The sequence below is a fragment of the Cydia pomonella genome, chromosome 3 (genome assembly GCF_033807575.1).
Source record: "Cydia pomonella isolate Wapato2018A chromosome 3, ilCydPomo1, whole genome shotgun sequence".
Classification (NCBI taxonomy): domain Eukaryota; kingdom Metazoa; phylum Arthropoda; class Insecta; order Lepidoptera; family Tortricidae; genus Cydia; species Cydia pomonella.
The window spans coordinates 17,873,661-17,885,996 of NC_084705.1; the positions used below are offsets into that span (position 1 = coordinate 17,873,661).

Below are 12,336 nucleotides of genomic sequence, written 5' to 3' on the forward strand. Positions count from 1 at the left end.
TTTTATTTAAAGACAATATAATATTAAAATAATTTGTATAAATAAAGCGACTCCATTCACTCGCTATTCATTTAGACGTTTATACAATGATCAACTTACGAAAACGTCATTGAACCATAAAGTATCCAATGTTTTAAATGTCCCTTTGCAAATTTAACACTTAAACTGTATTGCATTAAGTTTACTTTTGTATGAAATACTTGACAAAAATTATAAAGAAGCGTTATTAGCATCTACTAGAACGCATTCCCTAATGTCAGTTTGCTCCATATATTTTGACATATTTCTTTCACATTGGGCGTCCTCTTCTTTTAATACGTCAATGATATATAATATGATTAAAATCGACAAGCCCACATCACCTAAAAACACACATACACAGCTTGCCCACCACCAAAATGGCTACGGCTTGAGTATTAAATTTTGTATTGAGAACAGACAACGGTTGATCGCCTAAGAACTGTCAACAGTGTCAAACCGAGAGTTGTGACGTCATCAGAATATTCAATGTCGTTTCGACTTGGGTCACGTGACGCGTATTTTAAATTCAATATTTTCCAAAAATGTGCTCATTAGAGGTCCACTAAAGGTTCTTATAATCCATAAATGTTCTTGTAATCCATAAGAATGTATTGGGATACAATTCCGCTCTAAGATTTGTATATGGAAACAACCCTATTACATGTAAATTCTGTCCTATGTTCTCGTTTGTAAAACTAATTGATCAACGTGTATTTATTTAAACAATATTTTGGAGGGCTAACTATAATTGATTAATAGAATCAGGCGTTACTTTGCGGAAATCCATGCTAATTAAAGCAAGAAATAAAAGCAAGAAATATTACTTTGCAAGAAATAAAAGCAAGAAATATCTATATATTATAGTACCTGGGCGACCGAGCTTTGCTCGGTTATAACTATTTATTGTAATATGGTGGTGTATAGGTGATAATCTTCACTTCATTTTTTTACTAAATTAAACTTGTCTAAAACAATAAAAATTAAAAAATTATATATAAACTTGAACATATAAAAAAAAAAAACAAAAAGTTAAGTCACCGGGCGAGATTTGAACCCGTTCGCTCGTTTCTAGCCGTCCGCGTCTTAACCCGCTGGACCAGACGGACAGTTGCCGGCAAACCGAAATTAGCGACCATATTCTGCGTCGAAAGAAAAACGCATGAAAACTCGAAAACACGCGTTTTCCCAAACATAAGACTAATCCAGATCGATTGTATACTCACAAAAACCCCCATATACCAAATTTCAGCGAAATCGTTAGAGCCGTTTCCGAGATCACAGAAATATATATATATATTTCTGTGATTTTTGTATATAAGCTCGTTTAAAGGTATAAGATATATCGTTGTCTAAGTACCCTCAACACAAGCCTTATTGAGCTTACTGTGGGACTTAGTCAATTTGTGTAATAATGTCCCATAATATTTTTATTTTTATTTTTTATTATTTGCTAATCCGCGAGAAAATAACGTGTTAGTCAATCAGTGCTAACCCGTTATACTTACTTGCGTATTTTTACATGCAATTAATGTTCCCACCCTCAACAACGTTGAATTGAGTTGAATGTTGCGTCATCGCCGTTATTACGAATTTTTCCATCTCACTCACACTTGCACAGTAGGTGGACTGGTCAAGGCCGACCATTCTAGACAGCTCATTCAGTTGTCGGGTGTCAGACCGTCAACATCTCCAGCATCTCCTGAGGATGCTTCGTAGAGAGGCAAAACACGTGTCGAGTTTTGTACTTTTGGTGGTGGGTTGTTATATTTATTTTTGCGGTGGGAGGGTGGGAACATTAATTGTATGTAAAAATACGCAAGTAAGTATAACGGGTTAGCACTGATTGACTAACACGTTATTTTCTCGCGGATTAGCAAAGTAATATTTCTTGCTTTAATTATAATTTAGTGTTCGAAAAAAAATTACGCAATACTCGCTATTTCAGATATCTGTTTGAGTCAACTCACCAGTTTGCCCATATTGCGAATCATTGGAAACCCTCGGGCCGAAGCTGGAGAAGGAGTTGTTCTCGCCGTAGCTCGGCGTGGAGGGGCTGGAGCCGTGGGGCGAACCCTTGCCGTCGCTGTACACGCCCAGGTTGCTGCCGTACAAGTCCGAATTCGAACTGTTCAAACTATTCTTCCGCACGTAGATGGAATTTTGTTCGACATAAGCCATTATCTTATGGCCCGTCTGGCCGTATATTGGGTTCAGGTTTCCAGTGCTGTTTAGGCTGGTGGTCGAAGAGAAATTACTTTTGGCTTGTTGGAAGGTGGATAGGGATTGTGTGGGACTCTGAGAGGGATTCGAGTTTTGGGTTTGATTCGCATTAGTTTGAAGTTGTTGGAGACTGCGCCGCACTAGGCCTGGAGAAGCAGGCATGTGCTTGAGTTCTGTCAGTTGTTTTACAGTCTCCGCTACGTTGATACCTGGAAAATAAATGTGAATATTAACATTAAACTTAATTGTGAAACAGATTTATAACAAATATAAACTTGTAGGACCTGTAAAGAATCGTAAGGGATTGAGAATACCGTCCTCTGCACGGGGCAAAATAGATAGAGGGTAGAGAGGCCTTGGCTTTGGGATGGGGCGAATACCTGGGTTAACAAAAAAGTATAATAAATAAATTAACAAATACAGAAATACATAAATTGAAAATAGTAAAATTGGATATAAATATGTATGTGTATGTTAGTCGCAGTCGGATAGTCATGGAAAAGTAACGGGTATATATTATGTAGGTGCAGGCATGAAAAATTCGGAATGAATAATAACGTATCGATATTGACATATGGGTATGGGTTGTGTCCTACAATGTTTGCATGTACGCACTGCCATCTCGCCCACGTTCACGAGCGCAGAAGAACCTGAACTCACGCCGCCTTAATAATACAATTCTACAAAGCAAAATTAGGGACTTCCGTCCAGTTAGTTATAGACCGATAAGCACAGCAGACAAATCTCACGACATCTCACCAGCTACCCTCTCAACACCTAAGCACCTAACGCAATGAATGGACGCCCCCTTACATGTTCGTCTTCGGATAACCAACTTACATAGGTGTATCAAATTTCAACTCCACTCAGAAGCACGAACGGCCAGACAGGCAGTATACCAGTGTAAACAAGTCCTTCTTTCCGAGGAGGAATTAAAAGTCGTTCGAATTAAAAGAATATGTCGTTCAAAAGAATAACCGCATGGTAGGTAGGTAGATAGGTCGTCTACCTACCTGTAGAAAGACGTTACGTGGCGCTCCGAGAGTTTGTGCATCGACATCGGTGTGATGAATTCCATGTGGTGGATATTAAATGTATTATAGTGACTTATTACCTGACGAAAAGACGGACGCAAACTTGAAGTTATTACCATATTTTAATGCTAAAGTAATTAATACATATAACACAATAAAAAAAACGATAAATAATATTAAATAAAGTTAAACTACTGTAATTAGCATGCTATGAAGATGTATGTATAATATATTGTAATAGGTATAATGTACGTTTGTTTAATTACGTAGCTTACTGGATACGCAAATGAGCTTTAAATATCTATGTGGCGTTCAAAAAATTAACTGCATGTAATATTATCATGTTCATAAATATTTTTGATCCTATATTTTGGCGTAAGTAACCAGTATCTTTGCTAAAAGCCAAACAAATAATTACGTATGCGTATCCAAAATACTTACCAGAGTTAGCCTCAACATCGGGTTGCAGCAAGAACGCAGGTGGTGGCGGCAGGTTGTCGACCTCGTTAGGCCCCATCCCCGGGCTTTGATTGTTGCCCTGGTAATATAAATCAATATGTTAGATAACATAGCTATCGAATATACATTCATTTCGTTTAAGTAATACTTGGCTTTATCTAAAGCCTGTGAGTCCTACCGGAGTACGAGGAAGACTACCGCAGGGGCCATAGCCAAAGTGTCGCGGGAGTAAATTACCTGAGGGTAGGCCGGTCGCTGCGGACGGGAGATGGACGAAGACCGCCGTACGGGCGGCGGTGGCTTGCCCAGGGAGCTTGAAGAGCCACGCCGCGACCACACCGTCGCTGCAAATAAAACCAACGTCAGACCATTGGTCTACTTATAAGTACATATTTACTTGGCAAGGTATATGTGCATTTTATCCCATCAAAAACAAATGTGAAATGAGAGCCAAGTCCAATATTAAGAATATACGTCGTTGTTGACTTCCCCGGCGAAAGAATTGAGATCTATATGCATAGTTCTTGTTCCAGCATTGAATGCGCGCATTGCTATTTATTAAGTTCAGGACCTTGGTTCGATTCAATTAACTATTTTTTATTATAATGATAAAATGTAGCCACAGACTGTTTATTATCATTTTAATAACCACATGATTTACAGTGAGTAAATTAGAGCCTTTGTTTCTAGACCCAAAATGTAACTACTGACGTAAGTAACGGAACTGATTCATGTTTCGATAACATCAGACGACAATAGGAAAATAATAAACATTCATTTGCTTGTACTTTGTTGTGGGTATGGACGGCGTACTCACATCAAAACATGGTGAGTCACAAACTGGTGAAGGACCGAATGAATACATATAAGACGATATATTGTTCCATACCAATTCACCAAATTGAACAGACAACTACGAGTATCCCCGACCCATGGTCAATAAAATGTGTCAATCAAAGCATTCAAAAGACACAAAAATATTGAAATATAGAATTTCATGCACATGCTGCTTATTTAAAATAGGTTTTTACTCATTACTAATTTAAAAAATAACCTTGTCCAGGATCAATACAAGGTCACGGAGTGAGAGATACACGCCACGCATAGCACGACGATTCGTAAATCGTGAATTTGAAATGTTTTCGTATTCGAAGCAAGCCTGTAAAGGTCGCCCTCATCTCATCTTTATAAGTACGGTCGCCATGAGATATATCGGCATTATTAATTTATTAAGATCTTTGTGAACACCTTGGGAGCTCCGATATCTGATGGCGACTGTATATAAGTTCAAATGCGTTCGTCCACTTCTGTGTAGGATGGTATTCCCCCGATGGATTTTCGCAACTTTCACCAATCTATGGTAAAGGCAAATAAATTAAGGCCTTTTGGTCATAGTCAAATATGTCCTTAATATGTCGTCTCTGTAAATATTCTTATCCCTTAAACCTTACCTGAGAGTAGCTATACCACCACCGCTCATCTTAACCCACCTGTCATGGAAACGGGTCTCCGCTTGGGCACCGCGGGTTTCTTCCCGATAGTTGCGAACGCCGGCGTCTCGCAGGTCTCGTCGAGCGACCTGACGGCCTCCTCGAGGCTGCCGAGCGAGATCGAGAAGCTCTCGCGAGCAGCGGCGATTGACGCGTCGCTGTCGCGGCGGAGTGTCACTATCTCAGAGTCTAAACGGTTGCAAATTAAAAGCATGCAAGGCGTTACACAAAACGGAAACATAAAATAAAATTACAAATGAACTGTTAAATGTGAGGGTTGATATTTCAACATTCAACGTACTCGTAATAGTCTCAAACGAAGTAGGCGTAAACAGTTATGTAAATTGTAATTATTAAAACAGATACCGTAACTTTATGTCGCCGATTACCAAAATGAACAGAGCCTTCAATATTTTATTTATTTTGGTATTCTACTCCAACAATGTCACGTCTAAAACAAACACAACTAAAAGAGCATGCGTATTTTATTGTGGACCTTAATGCAGCTATAAGACTCACCATCCGGGTGCTGTATCTGGTGTTGGTGGGTGTGGTCCTCGGCCGCGAACGCGCCTTGGCTGCCGTAGCCGCTGGAGGACTCTAGAGACGATTCGCTCGCACTGCTTTCAGAGCATACCTGGGGAACCGAACACCGGTTGTTTAAACATGAAACTTTCAGATAAGCACTTGTTTTGATCACTTAAAAGACAATCGGTACAGATCCGATGGTGAACTTAGGATGTTCTTAGATAAGTAACCATATGTTTAGAGATAACTAGTTTGTTATAGTACAGGAAAATAGCATATTTTGGCGGCAAAATATGTACATCCATGAAACTTTGCTTATACTTATACTTATAGGGTCAATATTTTGTGAAATATGTATGGTTTTTGTTGAAAAAAAAAAGAGAAAATAAAATGTTTCAAGTCAAATGTGGGTTTCAATCAGCAAAAACAATAGGAAAACTTTTATTTATTTAATCTTTATTTCCCAAAAGAAAATACAATCTTACAAAAGATGGACTTAATGCTATACGGCATTCTCTACTAGTCAACCTTTAGACAAAGTAGATAATTTGTAGGCGGTGAAACATCATGTTGTAATTACAAAACAAAGAACGTACTTTGTTGAATTACACAACTCATTTATTTGTGGCATGAGCACGAATATTTGTGCCCAAGTCACGGGTGTTTTCTATGGTTTTAAGAATTTATATCAGTGGTTCCTAAAGTTGACTGGGCACCGACCCACCAAACAAAAATACCAAATTTGGGATTCCCCACTTGCCGTCTTAAAAAGGAGGCATAAAATATTCTTAGTAACACTCAGATTCCGTAGTAGGTTCACTAGGTTCAGGGCCCATTCAATATTCGCTTGGGACCTTTTTTTTTATTATTCAGGTCCTCTTTTAGAGTAAGTAGTCTCCTTATTCAAATTAGACAGTGTCAGAACCGATTTGCATTAAAAAAAATCCTTAAGTGAGTACTTTTCTGGCAGGATGGTAAATTCTTAGAGTTTCTAATTTGTAAATGTCATCTGATTTCTTATATATGTGTATGAATATGTATTTTTATAATATACTTTAATTATATGTGTGTATTATGCCTACGTAGGTATTATTTATGTTTCTTGTATCTGTTTCGTTGTATAAATAAATATTATAAGACATTACAAATTAACTGCTGAAGTTCAACAATGAGCTCAATAAGGCTTTCGCTGTAGTTACTTAGACAAGGATATATATAATATATAAAGGGTCTTTCAACAAGGACGGGTCGATGTTAAAATTGAATAAATCAAAATGTGTGTGTGATATTAACGAAATATTTTTTTTATTTGAAGGGCCCATTTATGTCTTTATGAATGGAATATAACATCGTTCAAATGTCCGCCGCGGCTTCGAATGGTGGCACAAACCCGAGAGGTCCAATTTTCAATGACTCTGCTGCATAGATCCGGCTGAATCTGAGTGATGGCCAGCGTTATGTTGGCTTTCAGGGCAACGGTCGATTGTGGCTTATTGGCATAGACCTGCGACTTCAGAAAACCCCACAAGAAAAAGTCTAGCGGAGTCAAATCACACGATCTTGGTGGCCAATTCACGTCACTTCTGCGAGAGATAACCCTACAAACCGTTCATGCAGAATGTCCATTGTGTCGCTCGCTGTGTGGCACGTAGCGCCGTCTTGCTGGAACCACATATCGTCCACGTCCATATTGTTCAATTCAATCCAAAATAAATTGTTAATCATTGATCTGTAGCGCTCGCCGTTGACGGTGATGGCCTCGCCAACGTCGTTTTCGAAGAAGTACGGACCAATGACGCCGCCAGACCAAAATCCGCACCAAACAGTAACTTTTTGTTGATGCATTGCCACTGGTGAACCTCATGTAGGCTGTGGTCATCCCATATGCGGCAATTTTGCTTATTAACAAAACCATTCATCCAAAAATATGCCTCGTCGCTAAGGATTATTTTTCGGCCAAAATCGGGGTCCTCTTCCAAGCGTTCTGAAGCCCATTCAGCGAAAATACGGCGTTTGAGCTCTTGGGTCAGTTGGATCTTGTACGGATGCAGGCCCAAGTCCCGACGCAAAATTCTCCAAGTTGAAGTCTGCGAAAGGCCGAGTTCTTGTGCACGGCGAAAAATCGACTGCCTCGGAGTCTACTGAACACTCTCACGTACAGCGGCGATGTTCTCGGCCGATCTGGCGTTCCTTTGACGTAAAGGTGTTGGTTGGTTGTTTACCGAACCGGTTGTCTCAAATTTGGTCACCAATCGTTGGAGAGTACTTTGAAGGGCGACCGCGTCTTCCGTAAAATGGGCGCAATGCGCGCAACGTTTGCACTAACGAACAGTCATTTTGATAATAAAGTTATATCATTTGCACATGCTGCTGAACCGTATAACTTGCCATGGTGATTTGGCATCAGTGACTGAATAAGAAACAACAGATTTGACGGATGCCGCCAAAACAAAATGGCCGCCACAAATTATTAACATCGACCCGCTCTATTTGAAAGACACGTTATTATAGATACTTAAATTCATGGAAAACACCCATGATTTGGAAAAAAAATCGTGCTTATGCCACAAATAAATAGCTGTGTATTTAAACGTTCTTTACACTTAAATCGACCGGGATATAAACCGTGATTACCTTTTATATTGTTTTTATTCAGCTCTCGATATTTCGACGCAGTTCCATGCATCTTGTTCATGGGTAACATTCGGTGGGTGGGTGTTCGGATCGAAATATCGGGAGCTCAATAAAAACAATATAAAAGGTAATCACGTTTTATATCCCGGTCGATTTAAGTGTAGTGAAACTAACCGCAAATCATTCAAAACATGTAAACGTTCTTTGTCTAGTAATTACAACAAATGATGTTGCACCGCCTACAAATTATCTGTTGGTAGAGAATGCCTTATAGTAGTAAGTCCATCTTTTCTACGATTGTATTTCCTTTTTGCAATAAAGATTAAATAAATAATTAAAAGATTTCCAATTGTTTTTGCTGATTAATACCTACTCTTAACTTTTATTTTTTCGTTTTTTAATCGACTTCGAGATTTCAAAAGAGGAGGTTATCAATTCGGTTGTATATTTTTTTTTCTACAAAAACCATACATATATAGGTTTATAAAATGAACCCCCTGCACATACACCTCCCCCCCCCCCCCGCACCGAAAAGGAGGTCGGACCCTTAAATTTTGGTAGGACTCTGCAGGTCCTCATTTCTAGTGCGAAGATAAAGGTCATAAACAATTTTTTATCGATGTACATATTTTGCCGCCAAATGGCCATATTTAGTCTTATTTTACCTGTACTATTATGGTAGTTTCATTGCACTACATAAGTATAATTGTTTGATTTAATTCATTTATTTCATGAATTATTAATTAACAGTTGTTCGTGAGAGGTTTAATTGACCTTTATAAAAAATAAAAAATCGATTTGGTTTAATTGCACCTTAATTTCGTTTTACCCATTAACCAAAATTCCTAGATCTCAAAACGGAAAAGTGACAAAATGCCTGAAGTATTTTATTAGAAATACGCCTACGTGCCTGGAAACTCGTTATGTTCATCCTAAAGCGCGTGCAATCATATTATATTTACAGTATTATTTGATTTAGTGTAAATTACATGTCTCTCGCGTTTTTCGGTATTTATTTCGACCACGGTAAGGACATGGAAAACCTTCTTATTTTTTATGTTCTCTTTTATTAGAATTTGCCGAAGAAGAGTTATTATTTTATTGTTGTATTTTATATTATATATACTATAATATTACACTTAAAGTGAGAAAAAATATAACATTATTTTTATGGTATTTGTATGGTAAATGCTGGTTATTACCATGTATTAACGTCATACCAAGCACATCAAATGTCATCACCATGACACTAAAAAAGGTCCACATCTTCGCAGATAAGTTCCACAGAAAAAAAACAAAACCTTTTTTTTAAATCCTTGCATCCTAAACATTCGATAATGGTCATACAAATACCTAAATAAAGATTTTTCAAATTTTTACCGTGGACCTGCTAATTTACACCTAATCAAATAATGACCCGTGTACAGTCACGTCTAAATAAGACAAAGTGCGAAAAATATGACTACACGACCTTATTGCCCATATAAGGTATAAGAGCTATACTGTTCAAACTTGGTAAGTAGATGTATTCTCTGAACCGCATTAAGATTTTTACATAAAAATAGAAAAAAAAAACAATAAATTTAGGGGGTTCCCCATACTTAGAACTGAAACTCAAAAAATATTTTTTCATCAAACCCATACGTGTGGGGTATCTATATCTATGGATAGGTATTCAAAAATGATATTAGGTTTCTAATATAATTTTTTTCTATACTGAATAGTTTGCGCGAGAGACACTTCCTAAGTGGTAAAATGTGCCCCCCCCCCCCCCCCCCCTGTAACTTCTAAAATAAGAGAATGATAAAAGTAAAAAAATATATGATGTACATTACCATGCAAACTTCCACCGAAAATTGGTTTGAACAAGATCTAGTAAGTAGTTTTTTTTAATAACGTCATAAAATAAAATATATTTTTTTTCATCAAACCCATACGTGTGGTGTATCTATGGATAGGTGTTCAAAAATGATATTGAGGTTTCTACTATCATTTTTTTCTAAACTGAATAGTTTGCGCGAGAGACACTTCCAAAGTGGTAAAATGTGTGTGTGTGTGTGTGTGTGTGTGTGTGTGTGTGTGTGTGTGTGTGTGTGTGTCCCTGTAACTTCTAAAATAACAGAAGGATAAAACTAAAAAAAATATATGATATACATTACTATGCAAAATTCCACCGAAAATTGGTTTGAACGAGATCTAGTAAGTAAGATTTTTTTAATACGTCATAAATGGTACGGAACGCTTCATGGGCGAGTCCGACTCGCACTTGGCCGCTTTTTTCATTTTCTCCGTATCGATATTTTAGACCTACTGTACCTAGGTACGACAGTAGTTCCACAGGTATCGCTTTATTTTATTGTATCAAAATGAATATCAATTTGATTAATCAAACAGGTAACTCATTAAAAATCAAATCCGTAATTAAATGTGGTTTCTTCGAAAGAACTGATGAGAGTACGTCATCGTGCAAGTTAATTTTGTTACAATGCTATTCAAACTTATCTTTTTTTAAAGGCAAGATACTTATTCATTTCAAAACACATTTCATGGGTCATAAACTTTTTCCGTATAACATAGATTATTAAAGAAGTGTGGTATCGCTCGTACCGTACCGTTCGCGTTAAAATAATATTAAATATAACTTTACTATGTTGATTTGATAAGGGCTAACGTAATATAATAAATAATCAACGATCGATTTAAAATTCAGTGCCTCATTTTAAAATACCTATCATTCAATTGTTTATATATTAAATCGAAAGAGGGATCAAAAATAGTTATTGCAGTTATGCTTAGTGCGGCAGAATTGTAGTACATAAATATTCTTAATCCGCTCTTTTAATGTTATTGTGCGAATTCTGATTTTTCACTTTATTATTATAATTTTGAAGTGCCCTGTCTGCTCATTAGAAATTGATTTAGATACGTGCTAGCAATAGCAGTGCATATGGTTGTTTACATTCAAAGTTATCGTTGAGTAACAATAGCTGCCGACCACGGACGAGAGCTGCATACGAGGACGGAATTGTTTTGGTACTCAAAATTCAAAAATTTATTCTGCAAGTAGGCCTCAAGGGCTATTTTACAAGTCAATACAACATTTATAGTAACATCATATAGTGACATGAAATAGTATTTTATGCAACAGTTGTATAAGAAGGGTCAAAAAAGGCGAGTGGCGTGAGTTACAATGTGAGCCGGAGCCGAAGGCGTAGGCGAACATTGTAAAGGAATACGCCACGAGAATTTTTTGACCTACTTATACAACGTTGCATACAATATTTTTCCTACGAGTCAACAAAAATAAATCTTAATTTAGTAAACAAATTACAGCAAAAGTATATAGCCAAGACGCGCGAGCATACCTTGTTCCGCGCCCAGCCCGCCCCGGGCCGCGGCCGGCCGGTCAGCGACACCTTCTCGTAACTCATGAGGCCCTGGTACTTGCTACTTGCTAAATTAATTTTTTGGACAGTTTTTTCTCAATTTTGGCCACCGTAGCCTACGGAGACTAACAAGCAACGCTAAGCGGTCTTCGTAGTCTATAGGTGTTGCTATATTACGGGTGTCACATGCGTGTTTCTGACTTATGAAGTAATTATTTTTACTATGCAACCAAATGAATATTTTGTAAGTTAGCAGCAATGCACTTAGTTTAAAACTGTATTCGTTTTGGTTTTGTTAGGTTGGTAGCCATTAATCGCAGTATAGTATTTTATGCAACAGTTGTATAAGAAGGGTCAAAAAAGGCGAGTGGCGTGAGTTACAATGTGAGCCGGAGCCGAAGGCGTAGGCGAACATTGTAAAGGAATACGCCACGAGAATTTTTTGACCTACTTATACAACGTTGCATACAATATTTTTCCTACGAGTCAACAAAAATAAATCTTAATTTAGGTAAACAAATTACAGCAAAAGTATATTAGCCAAGACGCGCGAGCATACCTTGT

The 12,336-nt window shown here is 37.6% G+C and overlaps 1 protein-coding gene across 4 annotated transcripts in view; it reads right to left on the minus strand.

Moving 5' to 3' along the window:
* The window catches only part of LOC133516185 (protein MTSS 1), a 293,191-nt gene that overhangs the window by 23,621 nt on the left and 257,234 nt on the right, over window positions 1–12,336 (minus strand). For 3 of the 4 annotated variants that reach the window (XM_061848970.1, XM_061848971.1, XM_061848972.1), the window contains 5 exons: window positions 5,744–5,861; window positions 5,225–5,413; window positions 3,972–4,078; window positions 3,717–3,813; window positions 1,989–2,450 (listed from right to left, as the gene is read on the minus strand). In XM_061848970.1, coding sequence (XP_061704954.1) covers window positions 1,989–2,450; window positions 3,717–3,813; window positions 3,972–4,078; window positions 5,225–5,413; window positions 5,744–5,861 — 973 coding nt within the window. The remainder of the gene's footprint in view (window positions 1–1,988; window positions 2,451–3,716; window positions 3,814–3,971; window positions 4,079–5,224; window positions 5,414–5,743; window positions 5,862–12,336) is intronic. The other variant, XM_061848973.1, reaches the window with a different exon arrangement.